At 45.5% G+C, this 21014-nt stretch overlaps 6 protein-coding genes across 6 annotated transcripts; 2 read left to right on the top strand and 4 right to left on the bottom strand.

Annotated features, from left to right (window-relative positions):
• Window positions 1–374: 374 nt before the first annotated feature.
• On the top strand, window positions 375–4892 carry CCR75_001080 (uncharacterized protein; the record flags this gene model as incomplete). The annotated part of the gene is made up of 1 exon (XM_067959185.1): window positions 375–4892. One exon carries the CDS (start codon window positions 375–377, stop codon window positions 4890–4892), a length of 4518 nt encoding a protein of 1505 aa, XP_067821042.1.
• Window positions 4893–6219: 1327 nt separating this feature from the next.
• CCR75_001079 (uncharacterized protein) lies at window positions 6220–6925 on the bottom strand (the record flags this gene model as incomplete). Its single annotated transcript, XM_067959184.1, is given in 2 exon segments — window positions 6220–6798; window positions 6818–6925. 2 exon segments carry the CDS (start codon window positions 6923–6925, stop codon window positions 6220–6222), a joined length of 687 nt encoding a protein of 228 aa, XP_067821375.1.
• A 1331-nt stretch (window positions 6926–8256) lies between these two features.
• On the bottom strand, window positions 8257–8991 carry CCR75_001078 (uncharacterized protein; the record flags this gene model as incomplete). Its single annotated transcript, XM_067959183.1, has 1 exon — window positions 8257–8991. One exon carries the CDS (start codon window positions 8989–8991, stop codon window positions 8257–8259), a length of 735 nt encoding a protein of 244 aa, XP_067821376.1.
• A 3295-nt stretch (window positions 8992–12286) lies between these two features.
• On the bottom strand, window positions 12287–13844 carry CCR75_001077 (uncharacterized protein; the record flags this gene model as incomplete). Its single annotated transcript, XM_067959182.1, has 3 exons — window positions 13165–13844; window positions 13016–13109; window positions 12287–12938 (listed from the first exon to the last, which is right to left on the bottom strand). The coding sequence occupies exons 1-3, from the start codon at window positions 13796–13798 to the stop codon at window positions 12287–12289; spliced, it is 1380 nt and encodes a 459-aa protein (XP_067821373.1). The 5' UTR covers window positions 13799–13844.
• Window positions 13845–15315: 1471 nt separating this feature from the next.
• Window positions 15316–17778, top strand: CCR75_001076 (uncharacterized protein; the record flags this gene model as incomplete). Its single annotated transcript, XM_067959181.1, has 1 exon — window positions 15316–17778. One exon carries the CDS (start codon window positions 15316–15318, stop codon window positions 17776–17778), a length of 2463 nt encoding a protein of 820 aa, XP_067821374.1.
• A 90-nt stretch (window positions 17779–17868) lies between these two features.
• CCR75_001075 (uncharacterized protein) lies at window positions 17869–19188 on the bottom strand (the record flags this gene model as incomplete). The annotated part of the gene is given in 4 exon segments (XM_067959180.1): window positions 17869–17981; window positions 17994–18274; window positions 18333–18429; window positions 18501–19188. The coding sequence occupies 4 exon segments, from the start codon at window positions 19186–19188 to the stop codon at window positions 17869–17871; spliced, it is 1179 nt and encodes a 392-aa protein (XP_067821371.1).
• Between the last annotated feature and the right edge of the window lie 1826 nt (window positions 19189–21014).

The following is a 21014-nucleotide window of genomic DNA, read 5'->3' as shown; positions in this document are numbered from 1 at the left end:
AGTACGGTTGGCATCATCCTTGCGAATAATAAGTCCCAATTCCCAGCCATTACCAAGGTCATAAAAAGTACCAAAGTCTCCTTTTCTTTAAAGTATTACGTGACCTTTTATGAGCACAAATACTGCCCATATCCAGATGGGGAAGAGTCATCCCTTCCGTATACGTCATTACTGGCCACAGCCTTCAATAAATCTAATTCCTTCGATTTTGATTGCTCATACAAATGCCAAGACCCGACCTGTCTGCGATTCCATAAAAATGAGTGCACAATGTCTTCCGGCTCTTGAGATGAAAGATATACGGTTTGTATACAAGCATATATTAATCAAGTCATGTGGTCCATATCGTATGTCTATCAATTTCTCAGTGTATTATGGACCCCAAGACTCACCTGACCATCCACACGGACGACCACGCCGAGCCGCAGCCTTCGCGCAACTCGGAGACGCAATATATCAAAATTGAGACGCCCATTCAAGAGTATTCGTGTTCAGCTACGTTTCATCCGGACACACCAAGAGGACGAAGATCGCCCTACTGTCGGAGTCAAACAGCCGAGACGTCCGACACGGAAGTTCAGCATTCGATACATTCCACGAGCAAGCACGGATCTCTAGAACACAACTTACCGCTTCGATTGCGCAAAAACACGGACGCGGATCAAAGCAGCAAAGGCGATACAACAGAACACACGACGCGCATGAGTTCCATCGAATTTCGTGGGGTGTCAAAGTTACCCAAACGATACCTTACTGGGCAATTTCAGAGTAATTCGTACTTTGCAAGAAAGTTACTCCGATTGTCCCACTTCATTGTCCTGGGTGATTTAATTGCACTGGGTTTTTTCTATTTTTACAAATTCGAAGACGAAATCGGAAGTCGAGAGAGCACGTTATACATTGGTTCGCCGTTAACAGTTTTATTCTCAAGTACGGCACCCAATTGTTCCAAATCCTTAGCACTCGCAGCATTAGTGTATCATTTGTTCCCGGCAGTGTTGATTCTAGGCCTCCCAGCGTCTGGATGGCGACTATTTGAACCGTTTCGACGAGAAGAGCGTATTGATGAAGGTGGTCGCTTGCAAAAGGTCAAACGAACAATCTGTCTTCAAATCTGTGAGCTTGTGAGTGTCGGTATGTTTGTCTACGAAGCTCTTGTATTTGGTTTTTTTATCTACTACGTCGCCAGTGGCAAACTCTTTCAAGCATGCGATTTTAATGCCCTCGCGTTTCTCTTTTGTAGCGGGGCTGTCGTAATGTTTTACCTCCTGTTCGTTCTCATGCGTGCATTTGCGCGTTTTCGAGAACATATTAAAATGCAATTAGGCGCTTTTAAAGAAAGTGATCAAACTGGCGACGTGAAAGCGCATATGTTGCGTGCCAAGATGAAACGAAAGAAAAAACATCACGAAAAAAGGGGGTCTTCTCTCGAGTCAACACGCTCGAAAATGGCACGATCCACGATTATCACGGACGTCCGGAAGCGGTTGTTTCGAGGCGCTCAATTAGGTGATTTAAAGCTCCTTCGTCGTTCCATTCGAATGGCGAAAACTCACCTTGGTGACGCATTTGCGTATGAATTGTATTCCGATCCCGTGATGGTATTTGGGATCTTTGGATTGGCAACGAAAAACCCCATGCACGTGGCAGCGTATCAAGGAAATATTGCAGCCATGGAATTACTCGTTCATGCGCACTTTCAAGTCAATGCATTGGATAAAGTCTCCCGAGTGCGTTTTAGTACCGGGGACCTCTTTTGGTACTTGGCAAGTTTCTTGATCCCAAAACCCGTCGTCCCAGCGGATGAACTGTGTTGTTCTGTGTTTAAAACGACCCTTGTGACACCACTTCATTGTGCCGTGAGTACGGGTCGTTTGGCGGCAGTCCAGTGGCTCATTGCCCATGGCGCGAACGTGAATCTCTGTTCCAAGTCGTCGCATCGATGTGAAAGTCGTTTACCGCCTCTTTTTGTGGCCGATCATCCAGACATTGTACACGAATTGCTTCGAGCACGAGCGAATCATCTTGCAATTCCAGATCCTGGCCATATGAATACAATCACCGTGCTGCAATTGGCGTATTTACGTGGAAACTATGCGGTTGCTCAAGTGCTCGAAGACTGGGGTGGTGACGTGGCGTTGACGCCACTCCACGCTGCCGCGGCAATGAATAACGTGGCATTGATTCGCACGTTATTACGGAAAAACGTGCATCCGGACGTCTTGGGCGAGTTGGGGTACGTGGGTCTAAATAAACGTACGCCATTGCATTGGGCTGCCGTAACTGGCGCGGTGGAGGCCCTCGAGATTCTCCTTGCTGCAAAAGCAAATGCGAATTTTCAAGATGCACACGGACGTACCGCTTTGCATTGGGCTGCGCGTGTGAATCGCGTTGATAGCGTGCACGTGCTGTTAGCTCACGGTGCGGATCCAACGATTGTAGATGCGAGTGATATGACGCCGATTTTGTGTGCTGCTTGTGCCGGCGGCACGAGTGTCGAGATGTTTAAAGCTCTGGTGGAAAGTGGAGGTGATATTAATCACCACGTTGGATTAACTGGTGACACGGCGTTGCATTTCGCCGTGAAACGCGACGACCAGGAAACGGCATTGGCGTTATTGAGTATGGGAGGCGACATTATGCGGACAAATGGCAAGGGATTTCGACCTATTGACTGTACGACGTCCACGCGGTTACAATTTGAGATTAAACGCGCCGCAGGGACACGGGATGTTATGATTAGTTATACACACTCGCATCTTGAATTTGCATTGAAAGTACGGAAATCCCTTGAAGAGGCCCATATTACCGTATGGCTGGATTTAATGGATCCAAGTGGCATTGGAGGTGGCTCCGTATGGCGAGAAGAGATTGCACGAGGGATTACGAATGCTGCGGTGGTGCTTTGTATTCTTACGGAAGACTATGCACTGTCGGAATGGTGTTTAAAAGAATTGGCTTTGGCCAAACAAGTAGGAACGCCAATTTTAGCCATTTCGACGGAACAGGCGAGTATTTCGGAAGAAGTGCAAGTGTATTTGTATACGCGACAGCTTGTCCCGTTTGAAAGTGCTATTGTGCGTATCAATCATGTGGATGCCAATAACGTGGTGTATGAATACGATGAAGACGCGTATCGTACTCAATTGCGCATGCTGTTAGATGGAATGCGCGATGAAATTGAAAAACGCAAAGAGGAGAGTATTCAGCGCAATATTCGACGTGCCGAGACAAAGCCATTGACGTGTTCTAATCCTGGAGCGAAGGGGAATCCAAGTCGACGTCTTCATTGCGGAATGTCTGGTATTAGCACGTATGGAATGGATTCAATGCGATTTGATGAGCACATGCTGACAGGATCAGCGTATGATACCATGAATGACCACTTGTCGGACTCGCATAGCTCGTTCGTTCATGAATACGATGAAGAGTTGATGATGCCATCGATGTTGTATCATCATCATCATCGTCAAAAGGCTTCGCGTTCGATGGGGTTACAAGGCGTATTGTCTGCTGGAAAACAACGTCATTTTGACCACGTAAAGACGAATGGGAGCATTGAAAGCAGTGCGAGTAGCTCTGTGGATGATACTGGCGTTTCGGATAGTATTGTACTTGACACGGGGGGCTACTACTTTTATCGAGCAATGAATAAAGACGTTGCGAAGCGTGGAGGTCGGAGGGATCGTATTGTTGAGATTGATTCAACGAGTCTCGACACGCGTGGTGGGAATGAAAGTATTGTGGAAACGCTTGACGATTTAAACAAAGCGACTGCGAGTGGCGAAGAGTTTGTGTTTATTTGTCATGGAGACTACCATCAACGATTTGTTCAGAAATTATGCGCTCAATTGTGCCGCGAAGGAGGGTTACGGTGTTACGTTGACCGAAAGCCTCTGAAAGAGACATCTTTTGGTACCGAGGATCACGAGGAAGCGCACGAGAGGAAGAAGTCTACAATTCCGATGAAAGAAGATTTGTCGGTTCGTATTCATCAAGCGAAAGAAGCGGTTCTCAAGTGCTCGGTGTTTGTAATTCTTCTTTCAGAAAAGACTCTTGCAAGTGAATTGGTGAAAGATCAATTGGCCTTTGCCGAAGATAAAGGGAAGAAAATCTTGCCTATTGTGGTTAATCGCATGGAGTTGAGTCTTGAGGTGAAATACAGTCTCGCACGGAGTGAATTTTTTCATTTTTTTACAAAAGGTGATATGATGGGCTTTCGTCAGTCATTACGTCACTTGCTTGATGCGCTTCGAGAAGAAGTCTCTAGTCTTCGGATCAAAGCGCGACCTCCTAAAGAGAGTCAAGTCTATGGGAGGTTTGGAGAAGTACGACCAAGCGCCATGTCGGCTCGACATTCCTTTTATCCATTGTATCCCACAGAGCGAAGCGTACGAAGACACGTTGGCCATTCGTCAAGTATCTATGCGAGTTCACATAGTGATATAGCGAACTTTGGAGTACCCCCACTACGGCTTTCGCAGACATTTGCTGTCACGAGTGGACGGACGCGCAATAAAGCGTTGGATTTGAGTCTATCGCACTCGATGATTGGCAATTTTTCAACGTTTGGACGAATTACGGACGAGTTTGATGAAGATGATGAAAGGTTGACGTATGGAGGACTGGAAGATGAGGACTTTGATACGGATGAAGAGATTGATGTTTATGGAACTAACAAGGTGGATGTGGTGCATGAAGAAGCACTTCGAGTTGCGCAGGCCAAGCACAAGCAGCTAAAGAGAGGCGCTCTTTCGAGTGATAGCACTCATAGCACGCACCAAGGAGCGTCGGATTCGTCAATTACGATACTGGAGCTGACTGGATCGAGTGATTCCATTAATATTAGCTTTGACGTGATGCCGAATGAAAACGTTTTTATAAAAAGGTAAATGAACAATGTTTATTGTCAGTGTATTGTGCTTGGGTTTAGAAAGGATCGGCACATTGAGTTTTAAACTCGAGAAGTTATCTTTTTCTTGCTAAAGTTCCCTTTAATAATTAGTATATGTATTATAAAGGGTCAGTCATGCGTGCGATTTGCGACACGTCTGTGACACGTGACCTTCGTGTTGGAATGTATGCTTTTAAGGTTACACGAATGTGTAGCTGCTAAATGGTTTCACAAGTTTGGAAACCTACTGAGCTTGTGATGGGAGCACAAGTTAGTTAGCTTTGCTCAACGTTTGCTTCCGTCACAATTCAGAAGTTTTACAAAATGAAAGAAACCAAATCCACAGCTACACATTCGTGAAACGTTAACGGGATACATTCCGACACGGAAGACATTCGACATCTTTGCTTTTTTACCAATAGGCCAAAGGAGACTGTGTAGTCGCACGGCCGTTTGTTTCTTTCTATAAATGTCTCGACTGATTGCGGGCGAATGTTTGCTGCGAGTCTGAGGTTGTCTTACTTTTTTTGTCGAATGCGTATTGCTTCATATCTTTTTCATCGAAGGCTAAGTTCTTCAAGAAATTTTGGATCCTCTCCAATACTTGTCTTCTTGTAACGTATTGATTGGCAACTTCATTTGCCACCATATGTACTAAGCCCCTGTAACACCTTCAAAAGAGAGTGACGCGCTAGGAGACCCGGAGTCATGATGTATAAGCAGGTCTTGTTGATCATAGTCGTAGCGACGTGCAGCAGTTGAAGAGCATATGCAGCTCACGAGTTTGTTTAAGTAAATAAAAAGTTTACGACCTTACATTTTGTTAGATAAAACTTCAACCCGTCCATTTCTCGAGTTAATAATCCAGCTTCAAAGCCAATATTTGACAAGCATCAAAATGGACATCCATGTAATAACTTCGGATTCGTAGTATTAAGAAATCTTTCAAATTGGACTACAAATTAGCTGGCAGGCCTTCTAAGCACACAAATACTCAATGGCTGTTTTTAAAAAGGTTGATTGGGCACGCATTTAATTCCACTACATGCATGAGGACTGACGTGCTCTAGCTCGAAGTCAACTTTTGACCCACTGAGTATTAGCCTCTATAGAACATTTAACGTTTCTTTTTTCAAGCGACAAGTTGCCAATTAAAATACCTCAGTTAAAATGGACGAGTATATATAGACAGAAAAACATGGCGTAAGTGTTGAAAACTAAAGATGGCCAAGTCTCACCAATATGTAATTGTCCTCGCTCTAAGTATGTGCAAGAGGTTCAAAACGCTTATCATTTCAACGTGAACAGTCGATAGTTCGACAAAATCAGCGTGAGGATTTACCGACGCGGCGCCATTCGATGCCAAAAAATGCGGACGCATCAAAATGTGGGTCTTCGACGTTCACGTCACCCAGTCTTTCCATAACCCGCCGATACTTCAGCACCTTCCGCGCCAATTGCGCGTTTGCAGACTTGGCCTCGGGGTCTTGCTGGACAACTTTAAGCAGGCGCTGCACATTGCTGCACACTCGATCTTTAGCATCTTCATCGTCGTAAATGAGCCGAAGGCGGCTTGGTGATGCGTTCAAGGGGGGCAATTCCGTGGTCTGCAGACGTTGTGGGAAGTGGTTGGTATCATTGCAATCGCTTGACGCAGGAACGCCATTCCAGGACGTCCTCCCACATTGATCATCTTCCTGAGAGCACGTGACGCTAAGATTGCGATGTACTAGACTAGAGTCTTTAAAAGCATTTGTCCAGAGGTAGGTAACCGGATGAGCGACAGTAGACTCGAACAAAGCTTGTTTACGTTGCATTGTTGTTTCGCTATAAGATTTGTCAAAGTATGTGCTTGTGTTGTGGTCGGCAAAAAGTCGAATGGGTTGAACGCGCTTCGTGCTGCTCTACCATGTTCCAACTCACTTGCACATCGGTCATGCCAAGGCAAGCTAAGAAGTGATTCCACACAAGCGACGGGTCCGTGAGGAGCACGACAATAGGACAGACGTTACTTACAAGAATGGTTGTCATAGCACTTTAGTCGTACGTGATGACTGCCAATAGGTAAGACTTCAAGCGTAGCAATTAATTATGTCAAGGATGACTTTCTTGCACAAAATGTGATTACGAGCATCAGCCGTTTCGAGCAAAGATCACCATTTACAGGATTCCATTGGGTTCTTAGCAGCCTTAAAGGAATATGACCAAGGTGTTCGTATCGTCAACTGCCAATAGTGGGGGCCAAGCACCAAAAAAGCGATTGATGAGCTAAAATTCTCAATGTGGTTAAAATGCTCTTGTATGTTATAACGAAGACGACTTGACATGGATCCATGTCGCGGAACGGCAGTGTAAAGTACATGTTTCTGCGACAAGGAGGGTGCGTGCGAAGTAGCCAGCGGTTACAGGACCAGCATCTGCATCACGAATTAATGTCCGCTAAAAGATTGCTATCGTTTTGGAACCTAATATTTCAGCAATTGAAACAGCCAGCCATGTCACGTGTCCGGAACAAGGCGCATAGTCCACTAAATGAGTCCAGACAAATGCCTTTGCCCCGCTGAATCGTTTGTACCCGCCAATCGTCGCGACGTTAAAGCATTGTAATCAAATTTCTTAGATGAGGTCGTGCTAATTTCTCGTACACTTCTGACTACGTGCGACCGCTTTGCACATTTAAAGACATTGGCGAAAGCGCTATTTTGCTAGATCAAAGGAAGTACGGACCAACGTTCCCGTCATCACAACTCTCTTTTACGATATTGACGACGAGTCACGATATGTCACACATAGCTTTAAAATTGCAGAGACCTTTCTAACAACAAGTCTACCAAAAGTGGTACCCGAAATGCTGCTTGGCGATTCAAATGACAAAGTAGGAGCATACTAGAGGCAGCCTCTCTGACGCAAACACCAAGTGATGTTCGTTGCAACACGATTGTCGTCGTTCATTACTGTTTCGGAACTTTGCGAATACTCTCGTTCACGCCTTCGATCTGACGCCATCACTGGACCGCACTTTCAATAGCGATCCTGTATCGATTTTCCAACACATCCAGGTTTTGGCCGAGATGGATCAAGACAGCGTTTGATGGCTACAATCGAGTTGCGGTCACTTTGTCGCAGCAATCGCTTATTCCTAATTCTCATCGAGAGACCTAAACTCCTCTTTTGCACAAGTGCTTTAATTATCAACCGTTTATACTATCATCTACTATTGTCACGTCCTACGTACTGTGTCCTTGATGTCTAATAAAATATCGCCGTCACATTTATACCAACCTACATCTTGATATACACCCCCTTCACCTCTTTCTCCAAAATCGAACGTCCTTTCAAAGAAATTGTCGATTTAGTCCGGATCAAATCCATTCACTTTTGGGCATTTGAGTGCTCCCAGTCTTCACGCCTAGAAACAGCGGCTTGGACGATCCTCCGACCTCTGATTGTCGCTCAGGATGTAGAGCGTAATCCAATGCGCTAATCGCTTCGGCGTAGAGCTGCGTGGCTTGACTCATGCGTCGATTCACTTCCTCCGAGTACTCGTGTCGCTGAGTCTCGTGGGCCAAAATCTCATCTTCCCGCTCTTGCTTCTCTTCGGCAGCACTGCGGCGTCGCAAACACGTACTGGAGCCCATAGACGACGCCGGATTACTACTCACGCTCTCGCGTTGAACATCTTCGGGGCCGTCAATAACGTGGCCATCTTCGTCCTCGTCCGATAACGATTTCTCTTCCAATTCGTGTTCTTCTCTCACGACTTCGCCATCCATTCGCTTCTGAACGCGCTGTAAGGTCTCGGCAGACTGCCGCTTCATCTCTTGCAGCTGTAAGCGCAAGTAGCTCTTCTGACGCATGGGCTTGGGGTTTCCAAGCTCCTCCCGTCGCGCAGCATTGGCTTGTTGCTGGTTCGTGACGGCACTGAGCTTCCCCACGGGTCGACGCCGTAAATTCTGTGCCGTTTCCTCATCGTGTTCGCGCAAGAGCTTGCCTTTGCTCGTGAATTTGCTCACAAACCACGACCCGAGTTTGCTATGGGCCTGTTGCTTCTGACGCCCCACCCGTTTGTGCCATGCGCTCGGGGCGCTGCTAGGCATCGAGGTATTCATGAAAGCTGCCCGAGAAGCGGGTCGTAGAGTGGCACTTTTGCGTTCTGAGCGTAAACCGCAAGCCGTTCTCGTGTAGCCGGAACGTCAGAATTTCAGTGCTATACGTCAAGCTTATCCATACTACTATTTGGCACGAAATACTGCAGATAAGTGCGAGAATTCAAGGGCTCTTCGTCAGGAGAATCCCAAGTATGGCTTTCTACAGGAAATGACGTAAACGGGGCAGTGTGGGGCTGGAAGATACATTTGCTGGCGTGCTCTCGACGCCGAAGAAAATCCACGAATCGTCCGGTCAGAACGAAGCAGGTTTCTTGTAGTCTAGTGGTAGTTTAGGACGTATGGGTCGATTGGAGGGGGGCAAGGTAGGAGTTTGACGGACTCGAAAGTCGTTGCTGTCGAAGCGCACGTCGCGAAAGAAATAGCGACGCGAGGGAAGACGCAAGGGAGGGATGTGCGGAACATGCGCGCAAGGATCCAAAGGGTTGGAGGATCATTACAGCTGTCGATATATATAAAAGAGGCCAAGGCGGAAGGGTGTATTTCTGCTGTTGTATTGTCACTTAAACCTGCAGTCGCAACCATTTTCATGTTAAATCAAAGCAAACAAAATAACTTGCCACAAATAGGTCGACAAAAAGTTTTATATTCATGTGATTTTCGTAGTGATGTTCGTGACAAATGATAGGCCGTACGAGCATGTCTAGTAAAGAGTTTTCAGCTAAATCACAAAAGGCGTTCCAGCCGTCATCCCAGTAATGTTGTTTTTATACTGGCGCTATCGCGATGAAACAGCCTGCTTCTCTATTCTTTGCTCGCTCTATTCGCATGCACAACGATTACTACGCATTCTCGTGCGTGAAATTCGACAGACGTCGAGACAATAAATATCCTTATATAGTGAGACGGCTAAATGGGACGACTCAAGTGACACAGCTACAGAGATCGTGAATACGATGCGTCAGCCTACAAACGACGACAGCACAAGACTTATTACATACAGTCCGATTGTTGTAGCTTCTGGCTTGTGAGTTCCTGCTTTAAAATGCGAACAGCTGCCATTGTTTTCAGGTGTATTATCGCAAATGTTAACTCAATTTTTAAAACAGCTCTCAGTACAAAAACACTTTAGGTCTTAAATTAAAATAATGTTCTGAAGATCAAGTAGCACAGCAAGCTTCTATCATCATAAATACTATTTGGGATATTGAACGACTGACTTAATTTTGCCACATTTGGCGCAGTGATACATTTTAAAACACGCTTTTAAGAAATACACCTCACCGAATATGGCGCCAAGGCAGTGAACACGTCGATGCACGGTGCTAATTCAATCGTCCAGTACGTACCTTGAGTTTATCTGGTCGAAAAAGCGGAAATGTTGAGATTTTTGGTACGCAGCTGGTTAGATTGCCGTTTCGACCTCATCGTACTGAGTTCAACTTGAATTACAGCATCTAAAAAGCGTGCTTAAACGCCACGGCGATCATTCTTCAGATTATCATCTGGCATTCGGGCATTCTGAGACTGTTCAAGACACAATAGAGTTTCGTCATTACCAAATGCTTGGTAAAGTGTGCTCTTTAATCCATCTCAAGATGAAGAAAACGACGATCAGAGCTTAACTAAAGGCGAACACGACGAAGCGCTACGTGCAGCAAGAGGACCCCTTTAGGAATCCTTTGCGTAATTTTGAAATAGAGCTTGCTTAAAGTATTGGTTCGACAGACTGCTCCTATAAAAACGCAGCATCGTCACGCTTGCGAGAATTTAAAGCTCAGTGGTCTCAAAAGATCTTCGAACGGCCACACGGTGTGAACTATCTGAAGTTTTATCAGACATCGTATGTATTTACGCGTTAGACCTTACACAAATCGATTTTGCGCCACAATAAGCTCGAAGGCATGCACTATGTATGGTCGGCAAGGTGATGATAGAAACGTTTTAAGAAAATCGTACTCCTATACAGTGCTTTAAAGTTGGTGTCATTCATCAACTAGATATTGCTCACAACTGAGAAAGATGGCATTTTACTTTTCTAAGATATAGCCCCGGCAACATCAAATGGAGATAGCCATCCATTCACCGTTCAGCTGTTCTTACACCATTTTTGATCGATAAGATGGATTCGACATGCGACTTGCTAGATTAAATACCGCTCCAGCGAACTTAAGAAATTTAAAAGTACCTCGCTTTGCTACTAGAATTACGCTCAGCTTCGAAGTGTAAATTTTCGGAGACGATATGGAATGGGAAACTTGCTATCGTGTTTAGAAAATTGTGCTTGTTGAAGTAGTTCAGAAAGTTAAAAGAGATCCTGGATTCGTGAGCCTTATTCGTGGATATGAAACTAATCCGTGTAGGTAACACACTCTGACATCATAACTTTCAAATCGAGATTCAATGCTGATAAATTCTCCTTAAACGGCCTGTTGCAGAAATAATCGAAGTTGTTACAGAGGGATAATGAAATTCTGAAACATCAAAGCAATAGCTACTGCAACAACAGCAAAGTTGTGCGATGCTTGGTAAGTGATACTTATTATGTATTCTCCATATCGTTAATGATGCTGAGACTGGATCTTTGTGATGGGAGCACCCGTACGACATCGCCAGCAAGAAGTCAGAACTGATTCCAAAAAACTGTCATGAATGCTACGAACTCACAATTACAGCATTGATTGAATTATAAAGAGCTCTTACATGTTTCGGTATGGCCGCAGTCAAGCAACGAGGCAGCGTACTTGTATGCTTCGAGTTCTCTATCTAAATGACAAATGACAAGTTCCTTTTGAACAGGCTCAGTTTGATGCCATGAAGCGCGCAAAGCCAGTTTACGTTAGAGAAAGAGCGAGTGTTGCTAGGTAATGATCATTTGTGGTGACTTTTAACGACTTGTAGACATGGAGCTTTTGTAGGAGGAATTAGAGGCAAGCTTCAAGCACCTGATCGATCCATGCTCTCGATTTTCAAAGTTAATACTACAAGGCATTTAAAAAAAATTCAGTAAACATCCTTAGCCAATTTTGTATCAAATATTCTCAAGAAACTATTCATAAAGCGACACTTATTCGTGGCGCTAATACGAATGTTTTGTTTGACGCTTTTATATTATTGACACGACTAAATGTAATTTTGGACGTGTCAATGATACATAATCGTCTATTCTGCATGTAAGATATTTTCCTCAATTCTTTACTAACTCACATACTAAACTTAAGTAAAACCTGCTTGCCAAATCAACTGTTTAGTTAGAGCATCCGTACCGTATTGAACATTCACAAGGTCACGGCCACATTCCAAACGCTCTCACGGACGGAAAGCCAGTGTTCGAACGAAAAAGAGTCACGGACATGAGCTCTTCATCATGACGCAATCGGTTCAGTAAAACTTGGATTTGCTCACGTGCATCCGTTATGGAAGAGAGCGAGTCAAACCACACAAAAAGTCGATAGTCCGCACTGCACATGCCAAAAAACAACCCAGTGTCGCTACGTTCGTACACCATACGCGCAGCTGTCGTTTCTTGCAATGTTGCTAATCGTTTGCCAAACCGTTGACACTCACGAGCTGGACCGTCCTTTGGGGCTGGAAACATGAGATGCTGAAGTTTGGCGTATTGATTCAGCAATTGCACACGTGTTTCAAAATCTTTGCCATCAAAGGGAAACGTCAGCTCCGGCTCGGCACATTCTCCAGTGAGTTCATTCTTGTAAATAAAATGATGCAAAAGCGGTAAATCAAAATGAAGTTGCCACTCCGAGTGGTGCTTCACGGACGCAATAATTGCTTCCAAAGCACCACATTCTTCGAGACGACGAGCAATTGTCTTTTTTTTCGCTTGAAAAAACGGAAATTCGTCGAGCGATTGCTCGCTACTGAACAGCAGCAAGCATACGTCATTGGTCAAAAAGACCACGTACGCATGTAAGAAACCACTACCATACAATACAATATATACCCATTTTCAATATATGCAACGGCAAGCTGTACCTATTTGTGCTTTAAAACGTACCTTGAATTGAAATTTGGGAAGCAAATTGGTACCCAGGTCTCACTTTTGACGAGTGATGGGGTATGGTAGACAAAATTGATCAGCAATAATACATCTACATATAGCTCGTATAAGTACTCAACGTCGTTCTTCCAGACTTACTTACTTACCATCGACAAGCATCTCAAAGTGTTTCTTGTGCGATTGAGTAATCGCCACGACTTTTTGCTCGGCGATTAAAAGGCCACCAATCATGGCCGACGATTCGTCAAACTCCAAGGCCCGCGTGACTTCCCGTCGTATCTCGGGTTTAAGCCGAACAAAGGGCACACCCCAGTCTTTAAACCGAAAAGGTGCTGTGGACGCCCATAGCTCTGTTAAATATTTTGTGACGCGCTCAGTACCATTGAGAAGCTCACGAAGATCGTAGCCTGGCTGTCGGCGCAACACATTTAGTCCTCGATCACTTAATACAAATAGAATTTGATTCTGAAGCAGCTGCACGAGATGCTTTAAACAATGCGAGGCTACGTTTGGTATATCCTGCGTGTCTTCTTTTACGATTGCAGCGAATGTTAGACACTCGGAGCTTTGAAAGACACAGCGACAGCCCGCGGTGACTAGCTCCAGCAGCTCTTCGTGTTGCGTACAGGACACAAAAGACAAGAGACCCTGAAGCGAGCTTGTAAACGAGCTCGAGGATGAGTCGTCGTCATCAAGTGAGCTGTTTGGATCCGGAGTAAACACTCTGTGTCGCAGGATTGGCTTGCCCGACGTGGAGCAGACGACTACGTCCAACTCCATTATTGCTCAAGTACATTTTTTGTCTCACTTTTTTGGTGTGTTTGTATGCACCACATATTTCACACTAAACTTGAATTCTTAATTATTAACGGTTGCATTAAAATTGATATTGCCCTGATAGAGATTTAAAAGGAAAAGAAAATTACTATAAGAATTATTATGATTTCGATTATTGGACTGCCACCAATTGCAGGATTTATCAATAAAAACTTCCTATACAATAAATGCATGAAAAATGGATGGGAATTAGGTAGAGTTAATACTGCACGCCAATTTCCGTTGTCGATAAAAAGCCATACCCTGGCGAAACATTAAGCTCAGAGTCGAAAGTTGCTCGATCATGCAATATGCGTGGACCGACAGAAACGGAACGCTTGTAATGGACACATTGATTGGAGAACCGTTGTAGTGGTACATATACTTTATGGGTAAAATACCCTTCTATTTTAATTAAAGTAGTTAATTCCTAAAATCCCACTTATTATGGGTAACAAATGTGGTCGTCGCAACAAAGCCTAGTTAAAATGATCCTAAGCAAAACAAGGAAGTTCGGGTTTGGCTAGATTGGTTTTTTAAGATTTTAAACAAGATCTTTGAAAATCACGGGTCTTGCTGATCGCAGTAGTCAACATTTTTCTAAAAGTCAAAGTCCTGCCATTATGCAACGAACCCTCTTTTAAGCAATTTTTTTTTTTACGCACGAACATGCGTTTCGAGTTTGGTGCTGACAAAATTGAAACCACTAGGCCGAATGGGAAACGCTTCTCGATAAAAGCGAATAAAAATTAAACGATGGCTACGCAGTAAATGACATACAGTAACAGTAGATGTAGCGGCGATTTGAGATGCCAAAACCTGACAATTTTGATATGAAAGGTGCGAAGGATCAATGACTACGCCATTACCTGTAAGAAATGTTTGCAGGAACAATGCAGTTGCAAAACATGTGCTTCGCCCAACATATTAAGAGTCGTGACAGGATCGATGCAGGTTATGGGAATCATTCAACGTGATGATGTGGTTACTAGGTGACATCAAGTTAGATTATGCACAGCGCCTCGGCGACAATGCTTTGAAAACCTTAAGATCTTTTGCTGGATTGTCATGGTTGCATGTAATTGCATCGTTTTGTCCTCCTCACGAAAACGCAACGTCGCTTGCTGCCCGTTAAAAGGATATCTCGACGCAAAAATTCGCATTGTCTTCCACGTTGTGGTGACAATCCATCGTCTGGTGCTCATTTGTTACAGTTTTCGTTATCGCTTTCTAAGGGGGTCCTTGCTGACAATCACTCTTCTTCAAATCGCAATTTCACTAGTCCGCACTCGTTCCTGCCTCCGTGAAGAGAAGGAAGCTTAAGGGCAGGGCTGGAGCGAAACGTGTGCGGGGACTAACACGAACATAGCTGGCTTACCAAGCGGACAAGTGTCCGTCTACCTGTCGTCGCCTTGCCTCGACCTTGGGAATCATTGCAGTGGTCGATTCAATTATAGTCATAGACGCGCAAAAGTCGACTAATGCAAAGCACTTTTGCCTATGGCCTTGCCAAGAATCGTGTAAACGGATTACCCAGCGTACGACGGGTGGCCACAGCCGCTCAGGTCGGTGGACGCCTATCGTCACCGAGCTCTCCTCTCCACGCTGAAAATGGCGCGACTAGCCGCTGGAGCAGCGACGATGTGTTGAATGAGTTCGCTACAAGTTCGCCGGCCTCGCAATCGGTCAAACCTGTCGACGTTCCGCGTGTGGCTTCATCACCTATTGCGTTCGCAGGCTTGTGTAGTGAGCAGGTAGCAACACCACGTGGGAACAGCGAGATTAGGAATTTAACGACAACTACTTCCGAGAGCGAAAGTGAAGTCTATCCAAGCAAGCGAGGAACGTTAGTAGACAAGACAAATCCATTTATTGGGTACTTCCAAATTGGAACGGAAGAGAACGATGCCGACATTCATGCAGCCAAGGCCACTCCAACTGTCTGTCCTGTGCCATTGCCACCTTCAGTACATCGAGGACCCCTTCGCACTCACAGCAGTGCCACGCTCTCGTCTCTATCAGCACTTCTTACACCACAGAAAAATATGACGAAATGGCTGCAAGCACGAGGGAGCTGCTTTCCGACATTCTTGAATCAGCGGAACGAGTCCAAGTACTCGAAACAACAGCCACAAGACAAAAAGCTATCGCATAAAGCGTTTTTAGAGTCTTTAAAATGGAAACACGCAGCTTTCGTCACAACGAATGACTGTCAGGAGGAACACAAGCAGCTTAAACCATTTAAACGCACCGTATCCCTTCCTGCTGCTATGTCTGCGAAAGCAGCAGTTACAGCTCTTCCGCCATTTATCCCGACATCTTCCAAAGTGGGTAGTACCGTAACAATACCGAGTATTGACTTGGATGGTACATTTCACTCACGATTAGACCAAGATTTCGAGGTTGTGGGTTCTTTGGGTCAAGGTGGTCAAGGTGCTGTAATAAAGGTGCGTAGCAAGGTCGATGGGTGCTACTATGCAATCAAAAAAGTCGTTCTTCCTCGTGCGACGGAAGTGGATGGAACGCGCGCTGAGCGCCAAGCGTTACGTGAAGTTCGTTTAATGGCATCCATGGTTCCACATCCAAATGTGGTGCGCTACCACACAGCGTGGACAGAGATCGACGCGTGTAGTACTCAAACATTGAAATCGAGTGAAAGCGTACGTGGGTCTGTCGTATCACTGATTGATAGTCAGTGTAGTGCTCAAAATCTTCAGCGACAGCAATTGGAGCTACTCGATGAAGAGGCTGAGCTGCGCATGAGCAACATGGAAGCTGAAAGCTTGTCGTTTTCACTTGACTTTTCATCGGACTCGTTGTCGTTTGACGAATATTCGGTTCCAGGGTTTGTTTTTGAAGATGAAAGAGAAGGACAGGACTCGAGTTGCCGCACTAGTGAAGGAACCAATGATGATAATCGTGTGTCACCTCTTCTCACGGCGGAGCCAGTGGTCATGAAACCACAAATCATTCTTTACATACAAATGGAGTTGTGCGGGACGGCTGCAAACGCTGTGCCCTTGACAGCGACGGAGGCAGGTGACCACAAACCAGTTCATCAGTTTCTAAATCAGCTGATGTCGCCCCTTCAAGAGCGACAACAGCTTGAAATCGAAACGCATTCGAACTTGGGAGCGTGGCTCCGATCTTCCTTGAAAGAGCGATCAGCATGGACTCACACGTCTGAAATTCATCAAGTGGGTCTTAATTATTTTCTTGGCGCGGTGCAAGGCGTGGCCCATATGCATTCGTACGACGTGATTCACCGTGACATAAAACCGGACAATATCTTTCTTCATGGCGATCTCGCGAAGATTGGTGATTTTGGCTTGTCGAAATCGGTTTATGAGGACAGCATGTCAGATAAAGCTCTTTCACCTCGTGAACGACTGCAGCAGTATGGGTTTGATGATGGTAACCACACAACGGCGCTTGGAACGTTCACGTATGCTTCTCCTGAGCAACTGGGCTACCGCTATAACCGCAGTGATGCCTTACTGAAAACCGCTTCTCGCTTTAAATGTGCCAAGTACTCGATTAAGTCGGATATTTTTGCCTTGGGTGTTATTTTACTAGAGCTATGCTGCCCGTTTAGCACAATGATGGAGCGTTCACAGGTGCTTACAGGCGTGCGCCATGGCGTTGTGCCTCAGAAGGCACGGCAACACTTTCCTATGGAAATGGATCTTGTCCTTCGCATGACGTCAATTGACCCAAGTGAGAGACCTACGAGTGAAGAAGTTGGTGCTCACGTGCGCCACATCATGGCATCGTCAAGCCCTTTGTTAACACCATTGTCAGCAATAGAAGAGTTGCGTGCATTACAAGCAAAGCTTGTCGCCTCGGTGCGCCAAATGCGGGATCGGTCCCAAGCTACCATCCAACTTGAAGCGCTCGTATTTGAATTAAACGAAAAAGTCCAGAACTTTATTGCAATCGAGTAGAGGAGGTGGGAAGAAACTTCCAACAACTTACAGGGCGCGCGTGCATGCGATGTAAAAAGCAATTCCTTTGATTGCAATACTGTGGAAACTTTAATCTGTGCCTAATAACATCTGCATCGGTTCAGCCAAGACTATACAAGCTCGACTTTGAAAGCTATTTGACGATTGTTGTCGACCATTCTTATCCAAACTCTTGCCAACAGCTACTCACGTACTAGGTAAGGCGTTAAAAAAGTGATATCGTTGGTGCTTGTCATAAACGCCAACCGTGGTGCCACAATCGGAGCATGCAACCATATAAAACTCATCGTCTTGCAGCAGTTGAGCAAGTTGCTGTCCACTTGTAGCTACCTCGTTGGTCGCCACTAAAGCAGGCCATGGCTGCTGGACCAGTGACGCTTTGTCTTGACTAGACGTGTACGTATAGATTTCATCTCGCTTGATGCGGCAATTCATGGCTGCAGTTGCTCGATACTGGTTCACGTACGTTGCATGCCTTTATGCAAGAAGAATTCGTCAAGCAAAACCAGGATCGAAAAGGGGCAAGAGCTTACCGTTCACAGATCATGCAGACGGTCAAGAAACAACATGGACAGCACAATGACGCATCCGATTCATTCATTTGTTGCTTGCTTTGCGTGCGAGACCCACCTGAACAAGGTAAAGAAGACACTTGTTTTTATTGACATGGTACGTCTAAATTACTTTCTATCATCACGTACGCCAATTTGTTTGCACCCATTGCTCATCGACGTCATCCAGCTGCTCGTCATAAAGTGGATCCGACTCCTTCTCGTCACCTTCTTGAGTCGCACTTGATGTTCGCTTACCCATTTGCTGTTTCTCGGGCGCATGGCCTTCCATTCGTTCGATCACTGGACCTGGTGATGCACTTGAACAGTCCGCTTCGTTGCTAGCTGTTTCCTTTGGTTTGAGCGGTGCCACAAACCGAAATGGAGCTTCTTGGAAACTTTGATCGGTCATTGTATCCTCGTTTAATGTAGCAGCAGCCATAGCTTCTTGCAATTGTACTTTTCGAATATGATGCTGCTCTAGCGTGTAACGTGAGACTTTCCTCACTTTGCCTCCTCCAATAGAGAAGACGCCTTCTGTAAGAGATGGTGAAGGCTTTTGAGTCTTCAGAGCATCTTGAAGCGTGTGTTTGCTACCGCTTATATTCCCAATTGGCTTCATAACCATATGCGCAGCTGATGCGGAGCCAATGCAGCTAGAGGTTGCGATCACGGAAGTTAATTCGTTGACTGGGTCGTGGGTTTTAGATGCCACAGAGGATGCAAAAGCGTCCTCGTCATCGCTAATGGATCCGTCACTTGGTAGATAAGCGTAATAATCCTCCGTATCGACGTCATAAGCAGCGAAAGAGACGTCGTCGATGCAGTGACTCGGCATTATCGGTAACCTTTTCATTGAGTGCGACAAGGTACGAAGCGTACTCTTGAGACATTGTCATTTAATTACTTTTTAAGTTTCATATTCCACTTTTAGTAGCATTCTTCTATAACTTTGTTCTTGAGGAGTTCTTCAAAATTATAAAACTCGTTCTTTCGGGCTTAAATAATGGTTCGATTCCTACAAACGCGCACTTTTCTCCTGCGAAGCTGCGTTTACAATAACCATTTGCTGTCGCAACTATGCAACACGATCCATACAGACGGCTTGCCATTTCGAAATTCACAATATAATGGCCATCTTTTCGAGTATTTTCAATTTCAGGGAATATTGTGACGGGCTCAAGTTGCCCTATGTGACACAATCCCCGTTAAGTACACTTATATTCTTAAGAGATGGTTAATTACTTGAGTGAAGAAATTAGACCCACCACTTCACATTGTGAGTGTATGTGATGCACTAGGTGCATGCACATTAGAAGGGATGACGCCTAGCATCATCCAAGATACGAGGTATTTAGAATAATACGCTCGCAATACATATAAGTGCTTATCTACAGAGATGGCATTTTTGTTTGAATAAAATAGATTTTTTCAATACGATTGAACATAAATTAGTCTGAAACTACTTCCTAGTTCGTAAGTGCGCGCGTGGAGCCGGATTACTGGCCGCGTCTGAGGCACAAAGCCATGCTGTGGCGAAGTTTGTCACTCGGACTCAGAATGAGCTTGAAATGAGCAGGATTCCAACAGGACTGTTGATATGCTTTCCATCCGGCCGCATCCGCGAAAGTCCACTCGGATGGATCCGCCTAAGTTCGATGAAACTGCAGCGCACACGATTGTACACTGGCATTTTAGCCGTGGAGCAATGCGGTGTGGCGTAGCTCATCGATGATAACAGCCGGATGGTGTCGTTCATCATGTCGCATCTGCACAGAAATGCCTCAGAGTGGGCTAACTCGTCGCTTATGGCAGACGCTAAGGCTTTTTCTTTATGAACAATCTTGAAGGAAAATATTTGCTCCATGTAGCAGCTGCAAAACCACGAGGTGTTGCTTCAGGCACGCTACTCTTAGCGCGACAGACGAAGCGATCCCCGAAGAGTATAAACTAGAGATGCTCTCGCTGTCGACTTCCACTACCGTAGGTCCGGTTCCGAATGAAGTACAGTAAGGTGCCCACATTTATCGAACGGACTACGGCACGGTCCATCGCGACAGGCCCTTTTCAGAAAGGTGCCGTCGACGATGGAAGAGGCAATCCAAATTGCCTAGGTTGAGGAGGAATCCTTCATTAGTGCCTCGGCGCAAGCTTGTTGTAAGCCGTCGGCCGAGATGTCAGATGCCACCCCCATGGAGTTCGGCAATGCAGACGTGATAGCAAGAACCAGCGTGCGAGGCGCATGAGTTCTGCCTCGACAACTGAAGGGTCAGGAAATGCAGGCAGCGCAGTAGGGGCGGGATGCCCTACTGACGCGAACTCTGAAGCTATTCCTAAGTTCAGAGTTGTGGAACAAATGAGTAACATAGTCCCTGAGGTCTCGAAATTTCGGACCTCAACCCTGCTGGTCTATAGCGCTCATGTAAGAGGCTATGACCAGGTGATGACCCTCCTAGTGGATTCGGGTGCATCACAAAATTTTGTGAAACTCGCGGCTCTAAGAAAGAGACCGGCGATGTTTGAGTCGCTTTGCCAGGATGGCAAGCGAGAAGAGGCGACCGTTCGTTTAGCGAACGGCGCGCTCGTTAAGTCTGAGGGAGTTCAGGTAGAACTCGCCTTCAGCTTTAGTGACTTCTCTTGTAAAGAGAAGTTCACAGTGCTAGG

The sequence above is a fragment of the Bremia lactucae genome, linkage group LG5 (genome assembly GCF_004359215.1).
Source record: "Bremia lactucae strain SF5 linkage group LG5, whole genome shotgun sequence".
Classification (NCBI taxonomy): Eukaryota; Oomycota; class Peronosporomycetes; order Peronosporales; family Peronosporaceae; genus Bremia; species Bremia lactucae.
Note: the sequence above shows the minus strand (reverse complement) of the source record. Positions and strands in the feature narration are given on the sequence as shown.